The sequence below is a fragment of the Helianthus annuus genome, chromosome 4 (genome assembly GCF_002127325.2).
Source record: "Helianthus annuus cultivar XRQ/B chromosome 4, HanXRQr2.0-SUNRISE, whole genome shotgun sequence".
NCBI classification, from domain to species: domain Eukaryota; kingdom Viridiplantae; phylum Streptophyta; class Magnoliopsida; order Asterales; family Asteraceae; genus Helianthus; species Helianthus annuus.
This window is the reverse complement of record NC_035436.2, coordinates 199594334-199611528: the sequence shown is the minus strand read 5'-3', so window position 1 is coordinate 199611528 and position 17195 is coordinate 199594334. Positions and strand designations below refer to the sequence as shown.

The following is a 17195-nucleotide window of genomic DNA, read 5'->3' as shown; positions in this document are numbered from 1 at the left end:
AGAAACATACAATTTAAAAAAAAAAAACCTACTCCTCGTTCGAATCCGGAAACTCCAAACCTAGAGAACCTACTAGTTCGATTAAATCAAATCTCAACCGAAAGTGAGTTTCTTCGTTACGCAATTGTAAATGGATATCTTGTGGAACTTGAACTTGTGTAGGAGGATCCGGCACCCAATCCGGGGATATTGCACGTCCGTCGTGTTTGATCAGCATATTGTGCAATATGATACATGCATACACTATGCTATGTATTGATTTCTTGGTCATCGAACGAACCGGTCGGTGTAGTATACCCCATCTACCCTTTAAAACACCAAATGCCCTCTCAACATCTTTTCTTGCCGATTCTTGCAATTTTTTGAACGCCTTTTCTTTAGCCTCGACAGGAAATGAGGGAGCTTTCACAAAAAACAGACCAAGACGGGTAGATACCATCCACAAGATAAAAGCCTCGTCTGTAATGTCGACCATTAACATAGAAAGGAGAGGAAGGTGCGGTACCATCCGTTACGCTTTGGAACAACGACGACGTGTGCAACACATTGATGTCGTTGTTTGAACCTGGAACACCGAAATACACGAATGCCAAATCCATAAATCATTCGACGCCACCGCTTCTAGTATGATGGTTGGTCTTTTGATGTCTCCCCTAACATACGCCCCTCGCAACTCTCTTGGACAATTTTTACACTCGATATGTGTACAATCGATGCTACCGAGCATCCCGGGAAAATGCCATCTAGCCTCGTGTGCGGTGTAAATACGTGAGATGTCGTGGCTCGTCGGTTTACGTAAAAACTCGTTAGCATACAACTTAATGACCGCATTGCAAAAAATTGCAAACATTCACGTGAAGTTCTTTCAGACATAGCTAGGTATTCATCATATTGATCGAGTGGGTTACCTGTCGCTAGTTGGCGAATGGCGGATGTGCATTTTTGTATCGGCGTGAAACTTGGTTTGCCCCTCGCATCGTAACGTTCTTGAAACCATTCCTCGCTTGCTTCGATGTCTCCAACAATCTTTAAAAATAATTCTTTTGGTAAACGAAACCGATCTCTAAACGTTTCGACATTGTATAACGGGTTTTCCACAAAATAATCGTTCATCAAAACTTCGTTGGCACGTATACGATCACGGTCGACCATCTTCTTCTTTGGGCGGGACGACTCGGCATCAAGCTCGGTATACACTGACACAAAATATTTTAGCGTCTCGTTGTCGGAAGACGACTCGGTATCGGTATCGCTAGACATCGGAAACGTCGAATCCGTAGGGAATTCCATTTGAGAAAGATATAAAAATTGTGTGAAATGGGTTTAAATTGGTTTAAAAGATATAGTTTGGTGTGTGAAAAATGGTTAAAATATAGATATATATAGATAAATGGTTTAATTTTTTTTTTATTGAATTTTACCGTTTTAAAACGGTCATAAATCACAAACGGTCGAATTTTTTGTTGTGTGAAATGGGTTTAAATTGGTTTTAAAGATATAGTTTGGTGTGTGAAAAATGGTTAAAATGTAGATATATATAGATAAATGGTTTAATTTTTTTTTATTGAATTTTACCGTTTTAAAACGGTCATAAATCACAAACGGTCGAATTTTTTGAAAAGTTTAACGCGTTATCTGTACAACGCGTTTTGATTACCACGCGTTATAAAACGTGCGGCGGCGGTGTAGCGTGATGGTTTCACGCGTTATACATCCTCCATCACGTACCGCCCCGTGTGCTCTAATCCTTGATTTGATTTGTAAGAGATTTATGCAATCAATTTAAGAGGATAATTGATTACTTGATTTGTGAGAGATTTATGCAATCAATTTAAGATTGAAATTACACATATACCTCTTTTGTATTTAATTAAATGGAAAAAATTAACCAAAAATTACCATCATGCCACTTACTTTAATCTCAAGATCATAAAAATTAAGGGCCCAGATCAGTTCACGCAGTTCACTCTTGAGATTTTGTTCACGTTTGAACCTAATCCTATATATATATATATATATATATATATATATATATATATATATATATATATATATATATTTATGATTTATAATGATATCTTTAAACTAAACCTACAAAATATCAGAATTTTCTGATTTTTTATATTGGATTTATAACGATAAGCTTTTATTGCTAAATACATGTAATAGAGAGGGCTATATCATGTGTTTGTAATATATTTGCGAAAATAATTGTAAGAGTTATTATTTATGGGCCATGAATTGAATTATCCTTATACTAGGTTATAACCCCGTGTATTACACGAGATTGAATAAATAAATTTTATATACTAAATAATAAAACAATATATCTTTAAAAACCTCATTTATTATACGGGTTGAATAAATATAATTTTATATATTAAATAATAAAAAGTTATATTTATAAGAAACATATTGTACGGGTTGAATAAACGTAATTGTATATACCAAATAAAAAAGTTATATCTTTAAAACCACATGTATTACATGGGTTGAATAAATGTATAATTGTTTACCAAATAATAAAATAATACATCTTTAAAAAACCTCATTTATAACACGAGTTGAATAAATGTAATTTTATATACCAAATAATAAAAAAATCACATCTTTAAAAATATGCGCATTACACGGTTTGAATAAATGTAATTTTCTGTACTAAATAATAAAAAATATATATCCTTAAAAAACCCCGTGTATTGTACGAATTGAATAAATCTAATTTTATATATCTAATAATAAAAAGTTATATCTATAATAAATCTAATTTTATATGTGTACTAAATAAAAAAAAAAGTTTCGTAATATGCTCTGGAGTATTACACTCATATGACTATTTTTAACATATTTATCATTTTTCCTTATTGATAAGAAACATGTGTACATCACCTTCCAAGTGTTCTTAGTTTCATGTTTAGTTCCTCTATTTCTTCTTATCCCTCTCCATTATATTTTGTAAACAGAATATCATCATGTGCTGATTTTACAAATTTATGAAACCGAATATAATCATGTCCTGGGTAGTCTTAGTATTATTAGAATTTCCATTTGATTCATGGTTTCTGTTAGTTACTTCGAATTTCCTTGTTTATTTTCTGTCTGAGGTATGCGTGTATCCTAAAAACGTGAAAGGCTGAAACCGGTAACCACTTCATTTAGCTGCAGTGTGATGACAGTTTAAACCCATTTAGCTTTTTTTTTTTGTTTATGATCTACCCAACTGTAATATGAGTTCAGCTAATATGTTCAGTTTAATTTATTTCATTACGTATAGGTCGATACATAAAAGGTTTTGTTGAAGGGCATATAATGATGGGTACCGTTCGATACATCTTAGTTTTATATCTATTTATGAGCATTACACGGTCGAGGTGAGTAACGGTGTGGGTGGTAGTTGATGGTTTGTTTTGAAGGTTGTAGACAGAGAAAGGAGAGGGTGATGGTTTTAGGTTTAAAAAGAAATTACATTTTAGGTCCTGTACTTATGAAATTAAAAAAAATAAAAAATAAAAAAAAAACTTATCAAACGATTGTTTCTAACCCAGTTAAGCATTTGGATGAAAATGACAAAAAGTTACAAATGCGGGGGGCTATTTGGTACAAAAAAGTCATTTTGGACGAAAATGACAAACACGCCCAAATCTCAGGGACGATTTTGGCAATTAACTCTAATAATTATCCATAAGATATTAAACTAATAATATTTAGTAGCAGGATTATCTATAATATAAGATATTAAATAAATAATATTTAGTAGCAGGATTAATGCCCATGGCTTTATAGCCTAGTGGCATCTTGGGGGTGGGATAAGACTTTAGGACCAATAGGTCCTGGGTTCGATTCCCACAAAGGGGGGTTTTTTTTCCATATTTATTGGGTTTCCTCCTGAATTGGTGTATAGGCATTATGCCTAGTGGAGATGGATATGATCGGGTGGTTCCGCTGGTGGCACGATGATACTCCAGTGGTCCGTCAGTGATCCAAATTTGCCGTTCAAAAAAAAAAATTAATTAGAAGAGATTAAATTAAAATTATAATTATCTATAAGAGATGGTCTAATATGATGACAAGTGTCCCAAAAGTGGTTTCTTTTATTATATAGTATAGATTAAAAAACCAACGAAATGAACAGTAACAAATAATAAATATTAAAAAAATGAATGAACAATAATAAAAATATAAATGAATGAATAGTATTGGGTATCAGTACTGGTATCAAATTTACCAAACTGAGTGTATTTTCGGTATCCGTTCGGCACCGGTATTCATCGGGTTTTACCCTCAAATACCGGTGCCGTACCAGTACCGACCGTATCAAGCCGTACTGTACCAGGTATATTAGGTACCGGTACCCACTTTTGGGGATTTCGGTAACGGTATTTTTGGTACTGGTTGGTACCGAACTCATCAAATCCTGTAGCAACGTAGCAATGCAAGTAATTGCATAGTTTAGATTACTTTTCATACACACAGTAAGTAAAGTGTGTTTTCGTTTGAATGAGGTTTTATATACACAACAACTTATTTTGCTTTATTTTTTTGTCTTTTTACGTAATGAATGAATTGTAGCATGCAAAATAAACTTGGATATTTAGATTATTGATGAGCAAATCGTATCAAATCCTGTAATCAAACCGGTATCGTATCGGTACCAAATTTACTATACCAAATCATTTTCGGTACCAATTTGGTACCCACCTTTTGGCGTTTTCAGAATCGTTACTTTCGGTTCGACACCGATCTAGCACCATACCTATATTTATTGATTTTTACCTTCAAATACCATACCGTATTGTACCGAGCATTTTCGGTGTCGATACGTAATTTCGATGATTTTCCGGATCGGTACTTTCGGCGCCGTTACCGGTACCGAGCTCATCCATATTTTAACGTGTTAGCACCGTAATAACTGAACTGAAAACAACTGAATTTACAACATGTAGCACGTGTGGGTCATATTATTATTATTATATATTAGGTTATTTAAAATCGCTTTTTTTGGATGGATTGACTATCCTTTGCATGACATTTTTATTTATGTTTTGATATTCGGTATCTGCTTGCCGTTACTGACACGCATTTTGCAGTCATTGGGTCCCTGCCGCAACGCACGGGCGGAAATTTAACTAGTTGAATTAAATTGAAGATGGCTTGCATTTAATAAAATAAAAAGGGCCCTTCTATTTTTTTCAAGACTTTACTGCCTTTTGGGCCATGTGGGCATGTGGCTATGTATTAAAGTTGGTTTCTACTTTCTAGTGTTCTTTCTTTGATTTTTGATTCACTCATTGTGAGTTTTTAAGAAAGCAGTTTTTAAAAACATGTTTTAATTTCCTCAATTTACATACAAGTTTTACAATATAGTTATTTAAAGGAGAGACATGTAATATACTTGTAAACACATATATGGAGATTTTAAGAGATTAGGAAGAGTTACTGAATAAGTGATATAATGATTTAAAGCATCTACAAACACCCCATTTGTATTGGTCACTACATTCGTAATGAGATACATTGATGACCGTGAGACATATTTGATGATAAATCTGCAAAAAACGTGTATATCCGGACGCATTAGTCCGGCCTACAACCCCTGTCCCGTCAGGTTGAGGCAGGCGATCCCTCGGACTGGTCAGAGACGAAGGAAAGGAGGCATGGAAACAACTATTTGATGATAAATGCCAAATTTAGTGAAACAACTATCAAACTTTTTTTTTAAACCATTAGAAAAGGTATAACATTCATCAAACAAATGAATATTTTTTATGTCAAGGGGACAATTTGATTCACAATTCAATCAAAGAACATACCAAAGAACACATAGTACTAAATAACATCATAAATGAAACAACTCACAATACATAGGTAGCTTTGATATCAATCCTACATTATTCAAACGAAACGAACCCAAACTTCCACCTATCGGATCTCCCATCGGATTATGATCAACAATGCTTACGGAGGAACACGATTATTAGCGGGTTTACCTTCTCCGGAAACTGTTCTTGAACGAAATGGCCCCCTTCAGGCAGATACTCCACCTCCAAATCGGATGCAAACTGTTTAACCATTCCGCTCCTTATGAAATCTTCGACTCCTGTAAACTTCAAGAAATAATCCTTCTCCCCTACGATCAGTAACATCGGATTCTTGATTACAGGATCTTCAATGCCGTATTCTTCTTCAATCACCCTACAACAACACAAATTACAACTTACAAGAAACTGATTCATAGCAAAGATTTGATCGCCTCTAGTTGTGTTTCTAGTTACCTGTAAGGAACTTTGAGCGAATTATGAAAACCAGATTTCTCGTATAGAGCTGCGTAGGCCGAAAGATCCTCCTCCGTGAACCACGAAGGTAAGGGGGTTGATGCATCAACAATATCCATAATCTCTTGGTTTTCACTGGCGATCGGAAGTTCACTTCTGGAAAACAAGATGTAGATGTTTCGTACAACGGTTTTCACGTCAAGTCGCCCAAAATCAGCTTCAGCTCTTCCAGGTTCCTACCAACAAATCGTGTTAGTACATAATAACTCATACAATAAGGATAAATACAAATAGAAATGGATAAAAAAAGAACTGGTTTGGGTTCGTAACTCTTTTTGGATTTGCACTAACAAACCGGTTCCAACCCGACTCAAACCACCTGTTTATATACAGGTTCCCCCTCTCGTCATCTAAACCGTTTCCAACCCGACCCGATTTGAGCCAACCAGGTTTCTACCAAACCCATTTTTTTATTATAATTAGAGTTAATTTCCCGGATGGTCCCTGGGGTTTCATGTTTTTTCACGTTTAGTCCCCACCTTTTGGAAATAGCAGGTATGCTCCCTATGGTTTGTCATTTTGTTACTCGGATAGTCCCCTGACATTTACTCCGGGGACTATCCAATGACAAACCATAGCGAGCATACCTGCTATTTCCAAACTAACTGACATCTACTCCGGGGACTATCCGAGTAACAAAATAACATACCATAGGGAGCATATCTGCTATTTTCAAAAGGTGGGGACTAAACGTGAAAAAACGTGAAACCACAGGGACCATCCGGGCAATTAACTCTTATAATTATACCGGTTTTGGGCACCATTATCAACCAGACACGGTTTGAGTCAACCAGGTTTCTACCTAACCCAAAAAATATTTTTTAATTATACCGGTTTTGGGCACCATTTCAACTAGACCCAAACCGATTTGAACAGGGTTCTTATAGTTTTCACCTAAACCGGTTTTGTGACCCAAACCGATTTCTCCTCAAACCGCTTTTGACCAAAGTTAACCAAACCGATCTTGTTTACAACCCGAACTGGTTTCTCCTCCAACCGATTTTGACCAAAGTTGACCAAACCCGAACCAGTTTTGAAATAAAAACCTGATTTGTACACCTCTAACTCTAATAACAAAGGAAGCCTAATAAAATCATATATGTTTTTTTTGAACACACACCCTCTAAAAATCTATTTCTAAAGTCCACTTTCTAAGGCCTGGGTTTGTGGCCTAGCGCCACCCCGACACATCACCATTTTTGGCGCCCCTAGCGCCCTCCCCCACCCCCTGCTTGTTAACAAGGGGGCACTACCCCATGTTCGCCAGCATGCTAACGCCTGTTAAAGGGAAAGAAGGTGGTGCCCATTATTTTTAACCAATCAAATCTCTTCTCTTTATTTTTTTTTGTATTTTGTTTAATAGGGGGCTTTAAAGGGGCTTTAAACCATTGCATGCAAGTTAAAGGAAGGGGCTTTAAAGCCCTTATGTGACGTGGCGTTGACATGACGCTGAGGTGGCGTGATAAAGTACCTAGGGGCTTTATACCACACCCTGTAACCTAAGACTTGAATCTAAACCAATTTGCTGGGATAAACACATGATGTCATCAATAAGCATTGGCATCAAATCATATCTCCCATGGGAAATACTTAAACCTAACTTATACATTTTAACTGATGTAATAAAATCTGGAATGAAAATGTGAGCAAAAACAAACCTACCCTCCATCTATTGATGTAGAAACCTTCCGGCAGCTCAGTGAGATACCTCGGGCTCCCGAACGGCGTATGCGGTATTCCGAGCGCTATAACTCCGGTCACCCTCGTTGGATACCGGAGCGTAAACACATAAGCTGGTCTTACCCCAGCGTCTTTCGCAACTATGAAAATCTACAATTCAAATTATAATTACACTCCAAGTAGTTAATCAAACTTACAAGGATTAGTTTATAAATAACAACCTAAAACAAGGTTTCCAAGTCCAAATAATCGCTCCAAGATAGGTTGCCCTAATTACTCAGACTCGATCAAATGCGGGGCCATAATCGGATCTAGTTGGGTTACAAAAGAAATAAAATACAATTTCTGTGACTTTAAAAAAGAAATAAAATACAATTTCTATGCCTATCATATTAAATAGAGTAAATTACTTTTTGAATACTTATGTTTTAGTGGTTTTAACCAGTTGAGTCCAAAATCAAAAAGCTTAACGTCCTGAGTCCCTAACCGTCATTTTATAACGTTTTGAGTCCATGTGTTTTAGTGTTTTTAACCACTAGAGTCTAAAATAAAAAGTACAAGTGTTATAAATCGGACTCAAAACATTATAAAATGAGTAGTTAGGGACTCAGGGCGTTACACTTTTTGATTTTGGACTCAAGCAGTCAAAATCACTAAGATAATTTACTCTATTAAATAATGAATATCATTTTGTTATAACTACTAGTAAATTTATGTTATTTGACATGTATTTAATTTCCGAAAACTAATTTCGTTATAATTTAGCATGTCCGAGTCTCTCCGCCTAGGCCGGGTAGTCTCAACTCCTGCTCGACCGACTAGGGAACGCCTAGCGACTTTTGCAACCATTATAACAACAATGTACCTTATTAATGGCGAGCGAATCAATGATTGCGAGAATATCCTCGACGATATCCGAGAATCCAAATTTGTTGATATCTGGAGGTGGATCTGAGAGGCCGTAGCCTCGGCAATCGAGAGCGATAGCTCTGAAACCCGCAGCGGCGACGGAGATCATCTGGTGGCGCCAACTGTACCATATTTCCGGGAAACCGTGCACGAACACCACCGCCGGTGATGACTCGTTGCCGATTTCAGCTAAGTGAAGCTTCACTCCGTTGACTTGTACGAATTTGTGCACAATTTGATCCATTGCTGGTTTAGTTACTTTGGTTATGTCTTCAATGGTGGTTTTAACCAGAATAATATAAATGAGCGAAAGGTTTACGTCAACAATGGGTTCAAAAAATGTTGATATTGACGTTTTGTCGTTATTTGAACAGTTTTAATTTGATCACCAGTGAAAGGTTTACGTCAACAATGGATTCTAAAATGTTTGTATCGACCGGCCTACCATTAATAGACATGCACACGTCCAAAACCAAAAATACCGTATCGAAAAATACAGATACCCAAAAAAAAAAAACTTATAAACAGAGGAATTTTCAGTTGCTACTAGGTATCATTGAAAATATGAAAATAAATGCGCGTACCCATACAATAAAGGTGGTACGGACCGTATGGTACCCGTACCCTGTGAATTCTTATTTCAACTGGAGTCGTTAGGGTGAACGGAGTGAGGACGGTATCCCACTCGGTTACGAACCCAACTTCACTGTCAACCTTTTTACCGATTCGGTGAGAGGGAGGGAAGGGGGCATTTTCGGTGAGTGGTCACCGATTCGGTGAGAGGGGGAGGGAAGGGAGAGAGATGGGTGTGTGGTGTGGTCCATTCCTTCTCAACCAATCACACATTTTTCCTTTTTTTGAAAATAGTTTACCTAAACCCCATTAGGTAAACCACCGTCAACGTTTTTGAGCATTAGGTAAACAATTTAGGTGAATTGACATGACACTGTCTGATTGGATGAATGATGAGTTTACCTATTCCAAATAGGTAACCATTCCCTTCACCCTTATCATTATTTGATTAAGAGTAAATTACAAAAAAATCATCTTTTATATTAACAATAGATTGCAAACTGTATCTTTTGTCTTTAAAAAGTACAAAAAACGTACTTGATGTTTGCAAACTCTTACACGTTATGTTCTTTAGCTCTAACTTAGTTAGTTTTCATGGTTAAATAAAATAATACGGGAGTATTTTAGTCTTTTTACCAATTTATTTAAAAATATTTTAATAAATAAAAATAATTAAACTTTTAAATTAATATATATACCTCTGCTCATCCCTCTCTAAACCTCTCTATCTCTCTCACTCACTACATTTTCTCCACTGCACCCTTAGCCATCGCTACCTCACCATACCCTCTCCCAACCACCACTACCACCACCTTCAACCATTACCCATATACTAATAATTCTCAGTTATGTTAAGTTTAATTTTATAAATTTAGTTTTACAACTACAGTGGATCACTTGGACAGATCGTGTTGTTCATAAAAAATGCAGATCCCTTTTAGTTGGCTTCATGGTTTTGGGTTAGATTGGAATCAAAATTAATCACTTGTACTCAAAATTGTGCAATGTAGATCGGACCACCTGTGTAGAAGGTATGCCCTAAATTCTCCAAAACACCACCAGCACCGTTTTCTACTCCGGTAACACCACCACCAACCTTCTTCTCCGGTTACACTTTCTTCGCCGACCACATCTGGCTCAAATCTTATATGGTGAGTTTATATATGAAGGATGGTGGGTTTAGAGGATTCATTTTTTACATAAGGGGGTGGTGGCAGATGGTGCTCGTGATGGTGGTTATCGGATTTGTTGGGTTTCAGTGTGGGAGCAAGGGTTACCTACCGTCGATGATCTGACGCCATTGCACCATAACAACGCTGTCGTCTTCGAAACCCTAGATTTAGATCCGCCGTCACCGTTCCATTAATCCAGATCCAGAACCCGTTGTGCTTGGTACGGTGGTGGTTGTGGGTGTTTGTGAAAGATGGGGTTTGGGGTAGGTTGGTGGTGGTCGAGTGGTGGTGGTGGCAGATGGTGGTTGGTTTGATTGGTGGTGACAGGTGGTGTGTGGAGTGTGGAGTGTGGAGGTGGTGGCAGGTAGGTGGTGGCTTGGGATTCTTGATCGTTGGTATCACACCCCAACCGATGGCGGAAACATCGGAGTGAGACGAAAATGAGATTGCAAGAGACTTCATAACACTAATGTGACAAGTATTTAATAATAAACTTCGTTTCATTGCTAAAAGACTCAATTACAAGGTTTGAAATAGAATACAACAAGTTGAAATAAATCGAATTACACTACAACAAATATTTAAAGTTTAAAAATGCATTTCTAGGCATTCTACTAAGTTCCATGCATCGTCATCATCATAATCCTGCAACATGTTTAAAAGTATAGTTCAATACAAAAGTATTGGCGAGTATACAAGTTTGATGTACTAGCATATAAGTATAAAATGAACAATGAACAATGAACAATCCACATGGCAAACCTAGTTATCAAGATTAACGTATAAACTAGCATGCGATAAGTCAACCCTCTGATTACCGCAAGTATAATGAATGAATCACGGGCGGTGCGTTACTCCTATAGCGCTATACATGTTAAGTGGAGGCTCGTACGAAGTTAATGACAAGTTCATCACATAAGAATCACCCATAAAACACGAATCAAACATAACATAATAGCAAGCATGTATTGGATTGTTGTAAGTATGATTGCATAAAAGTATGTATGTGTTTTTGTATATGTAAACATGTTGCACCCAAAAAGTGTAAAAACGGTAAAAGGGCGTCGAGTATACTTACAATATTGCAAAGCTTTCCGATTATCCATGAGTGATGAATGGTTTATGAATAAGGAATCAATGGTAAGGTTACATGATGTTTAGGGAGTGGTAAGATTCGGGATTTAGTATTTAAAGTACAAAAGGTATGTATTCGCATAAGTTGTAACACCCCGTGTTTTCGAATGTCAAAGTCAAAGTCCAAGTCAACTTTGACTTTCTTTGACTGTAGATACTCTATTTTCAGTTTTAGTTGTATTATGTGGAGTAAGTGTTATAATCAGGAAGAATCGAAGTAATCAAATGTTTTATCAACGCGAACCGATTTACGACTGTGAATAGTAGGAAGTAACAATGCGATAAAGTTAAATTAATCTATAATCAAACCGATCAAACTACCATCGAACTCGAATCTCGAATTATGCGAACTTTGGTTGTTGTATACGTATGTGTGTGCGCCTTATGTGTTACCTGTGCGTGTTTATCTAATGTTTGGTATGTTACTCAATCGAATCAATCGAAACTCGAATCAAAACTCGAAACTCGAACCGAATGTAATCGAAATCGAACTACAACGAATGGTAACGTTAGGATAAGGTGAATTATAGGTGATTGTATGTTAGATATAGTACTTGGGACTGAAAGTAATTTGAATAGGAAACTCTATCGTGCTTAATCGAAACCGAAATATCGAAAATCGCAGCAGGCTGTCCGATCGGGGATGCCTGGCCGATCGGCCAGCCCTTTCCTCTTTTGGAGCCTATAAATAAGGTTGTCATTGTCACTCTTTACCACTTTTGGAAAGTTCTGACCGACCAGCTCGTGCTCCTCATCTTTTCTTAGATTTCTTCCGATTTCGGTAAGTTTTCATCCTAAATCTTGTACTTTCTTGATCAAAACATGCTCCTACACCTTTCTATCTTTCAAATCTTGATTTCCAACCGTGAAATCATCAAGATCTAAGCATTCTAGAATGATGTCATCATGGTGTTCTTCAAGAACATCATGTTTTGGCCTCAATCCACCATGAATAGCTCGGATCTAACCGATTTCCACATAAACAAGTCAAGATCGACCAGAGATCTAAACATTTACATGATGTAAAGGATTGAAAGGAGGATTTCCAACTTTCTTTCAACTCTTTTACACTCAATGCCTTCAAACCGGTAGAAATGGAGCTTGGGCCAACTCGCAAATCATTCCAATGATTGTGTGATTCAAGATTCGGGTTCTATCTACGAGGTTCACCGACTTCGGGTTAAACGTTAAACTGACGTTCCGAACCGTTCACCGGCTGGACTTAGGTGATTCCTGTCCGAGCAGGAGGAACAAGTAAGAACGAAAGTGTCATAGTTCAACTCGTTGTCAAACTACCTCAATATAATGTCAAATAATCAGAACAGCCAAGTGTTAGACGAACAGGCCGACCAGGTCAGGATGCTGACCGAACGGTTAGGCTGTTCAAACGAACAGCCCAACCGATCGGACATGTCAGCCGATCGACCAGGCCAGCCGATCGGCTAGCATGTGGCCCCACACTTGACAAATTCATGAAGTATGGTATTGAACGAGGTGATGTTTGATCGAACGAGCTATTTGGTAACATTACTCATCGGATCATGAGATACTATGCTTCAACACTTAATCGATTTTCAACTCGTTCGACGCATTGGGGTGCCACCCGATCGAACATGCTATCAGAACGAACAGGCTGTTCGATCGAATATGCTGCTAGATCGAGTGACAACCTGCTGAGGACTACTACTGAATTTCCTAACCGATCGGTTAAGCCGACCGATCGAACAGATCGTTCGATCGATCGACCTCAAATGCTACAACAAAAACTTCAAAAGTTCAAACCATCATACACAAACACATCCTACTCAAAGGAAGAAACAATCCACTCGGACAGTCTAACCGATCGAGCCTACCGGCTGATCGAGCAGGCGGTCCGAACGGATTGTCCAGCCGAACGAACAACCCACTCGATCGAACCTGTCGTTCGATCGACCAGGCTGTTCGACCCACTTACACCTGTTTCCATTATTCGCATTATTCACCGTTATACTATCGAACTGTTCAGGCTAAACCTACTCTCAAGCGCTCCCTTCAATCCATCAATCAACCGCTGTGAGTATACTCGATCCCTTTTTGCTTTTAGCACTTTTGGGTGTTACATACGTTACTTATCAAAATCACTATCGAAAACACTACTCAATTACTTGAACGCTAACCGATTCGCATGTATTACGTGACTAAATGAATGCTTGTTGATTGTGTTTACACGTGAAATGCTGTCTACCTGCCTTAACGACGTAGTACTATAGTTTGGACTCAGCACCCATTCACACGGGGGTTGTTAAGGACCATTACTTGCATGGATTACGGTGGTAATCATGTATTGCGAACCGTCTCGGACGGTCAACCCGCAGTCATTGGTATCGATAGATCCATGTCGATAATTAACATGCTTCGTTTTCCTCTGTGTACGTGCTGGTTATGCGTAAACTATTCGAACTCTATATGCTGTATCAAACTTGTATGCTCACCTTTACATTTATGTATTGACTGTATTTTAACGTATGTGACAGGTGTTTAAGATGTTTGCTTGCTAGGGAAGCGAAGCTAGAATAAAGCCTTAGAGGCCCCCAACAAATAGTTGTCTGTCAGGAACAAGCAACTAGGGTATAGTTGTCTGTAGATCTTGTCAGACTGGGTCTTAAGAGCATTTAAACAATATTTATGTTTTGTATTAAATTAAATCTGAGTTGTCGGAACAGAATTACTTGTTCAGATGTTATCTGTAATAATGTATTTGTTTATTCGGGATACGGTATGGGACGTATCTTTAACTGGATTATATAGATAGTTGTTATGGAAACTTCTGGACAACCTGTTTCGCTCAGTGCCACGCCCCGATGATTCCGCCATCGGTTGGGATGTGACAGATTGGTATCAGAGCCATAACTATAGGGAATTAGGCAAGACACGACCTAGTCCGGGTCGCTGTCTTAGAGACCTAGACTATAGTTAGGAACCAGCAAGACTCAGTTAGGTGTTATAACCAGATACCCTCGCTAGCACTGCACTCGAATTTATGACTAAGGTCGAGCGATTTAGTCAGGATTAGGTGTGAAAGCCGCAAACTCCCGGCTAGATTACTTGACTAATGCCGATTTCATCAATTTACCTATGATTTTCTCACGATTTTCGAACAACAAACGAGGAGAATTATACCAAATCAGGAGTGAAATCCATATTTTGATGCATAATCTCCTCAATTTTTACTAAAGCAAGGAAGAAATTGCTAAGCCAGGGGTGGAACTCGAACCTTGGCAACTTATTCCAACCTTTACTCATCTCACCAAAGCCTCGACGGACTCCAACGACATGAACTCACAAGTAGGAACTAGGGAATACGTGTTGAATGCCCAAGAATCGAGGCAGAAACGCGATCCCGAGGGTCGGAAAGTGACGACAAGTCTATCGTGAATAGTCGAATCGCCTTGGGTAGTCAATGTCTAGTAGCCGCAGACAATCCAATTCCCGATTTTTTTTTGAGGCGGCAGTTGTCACTCTGATGCTTCGTTGATTTTTATGTGTTTTATGTGTATTTGCCTGTATATGTGTTTAATTTTGATGATCGCTCGATTTTTGCTATCACTTCGATCAACACACACGACTCGTATTGCTATTCTACCTCAAAACGTTAACAAGTTGTTGCAATTCTATACGATACTATAATGCGATATACGCTATACGATACCCGACATGCTATACAATTATACGAAACTACTCGATGTGCTATATATGAACGACAAGCGAGCTTTGAATAATAGGTTTCTGTAGTCTGACTGCATCCACGATTAAGTGCCTATGCGCTTATGTGCTTATGTGTTTGTGTGTCTCTGTGCTCTATGTGCCTATGTGCTTCTGTGATTACGTGAATCTGTGGTTATGTGCCTACATGTTTGTGTGATGCATGTTTCGACGTGTTTCTAAGCTTTAGTAAATAGTAGACGTGTGAGGTGAGATTCGATTACGTTGTGTTGAGTCATGTGACGATGCCTGTTGCAGACCATGTCGTCGTCTGGATCCCGACACCATCTGACTCGCCAAGAGAAGAGAGACAAGCATCTCGCTACTCTCATCGCCAAGAGTGTGGCAAAAGCTGTAAGCGATGCATATGAAAACGCTAGCAAGTCGTCTGAAGAGTCGCGAACAAACGCTCCCAAAGATGCTAGCAAGACTGGTTTCAGCTTCAAACAGTTTAAAGCATGCGGACCCAAGGAATTCACCGGAGAAGATGGCCCTACCGCCATGTTTCAATGGTTCGATTCAGTTGAAGTCACTCTGCGCCAAAGCGGTTGTCCTGAGAATCTCCGCACCCTCAATGCTACAGGCGTCTTCCAGTCCCGAGCTCTAGACTGGTGGATGGCCGAACGAAACAAGCGCGGAAATGATGCAGCTTACGAGCTGACTTGGGAGGAGTTAAAGGCAATTATGATGGACGAATTTTGCCCTCCCCATGAACGCCAAAAGATGGAGACAACGCTGCTTTAACTGCACGCTTTAAGCAGCTCAGCCTCATCTGTCCCGATCAGGTCAAGACTCCAGACATGGCCATCAAGAAGTATATTCGAGCTCTACCCGATTGTGTAGCCGACTTTGTTCACGCCGCCAAGACATCGTCAATTGAGGAGACCTACTTGCTTGCCGCCGAGATCAATGACAAGCAAGTAAAATCTGGTTTCTGGGATAAGCCATCCAAGTCTCTGCACCAAGCCACCGCCACGTCAACCGTCGACACCACCACTGCTCAACCCTCCAAGTCATCAAGAAGAAAGAAGAAGCACAACAACAACAACAACAACAGCTCCAGCAACAAGAACTGTGCTGTGACAACAACTGCTGCCCCTCTGCAAGCCGTACCGGCTCAGCAGCAGTCTCACCACCGACAAGCTCCAGTGATCAATGCGCCGCCAGCTAAGCGCGCTTACACAGGTCCCCACCCGCTCTGCCCGACATGCTCATACCATCATCCGATGGGAATCGCCTGTCGTTTTTGTGCCCACTGCAACCTCTACGGCCATTTTACTGCGAACTGCCGCTATGGTCCCCGTCAAGCCCCAGTTCAAGCCGCCGCTCATCAAGCTCTACTCCCAGCCCCTCAAGGCCAACCTGCAGCTCAAGCACCCGCGGTCAATGCTCGATTCTGCTTTGCATGTGGTGACCCTAACCACTTTGCAAACATGTGCCCAAACAGGGTTGTGAAGCAAGAACCCCAGCAACAGCAGCCTCAGCAGCAACAACAAGCAGCCCGTGCCAGAACCTTTAACATCAATGCCCGTTAAGCCCAGGCTGACAACAACGTGGTTAATGGTACGTTCCTTGTGAATGGTGTCACACCCCAACCGTTGGCGGCAGACGGTGGTTCGCAGCGGCGAAGGTGGTGGTTCTCGGCGGCGATGCA

At 39.2% G+C, this 17195-nt stretch overlaps 1 protein-coding gene across 1 annotated transcript; it reads right to left on the bottom strand.

The window, feature by feature from the left end:
- Positions 1-5735: 5735 nt before the first annotated feature.
- Positions 5736-9209, bottom strand: LOC110937849 (AB hydrolase superfamily protein YfhM). The gene is made up of 4 exons (XM_022180301.2): positions 8878-9209; positions 7995-8162; positions 6273-6508; positions 5736-6192 (listed from the first exon to the last, which is right to left on the bottom strand). The coding sequence occupies exons 1-4, from the start codon at positions 9163-9165 to the stop codon at positions 5946-5948; spliced, it is 939 nt and encodes a 312-aa protein (XP_022035993.1). The 5' UTR covers positions 9166-9209; the 3' UTR covers positions 5736-5945.
- Between the last annotated feature and the right edge of the window lie 7986 nt (positions 9210-17195).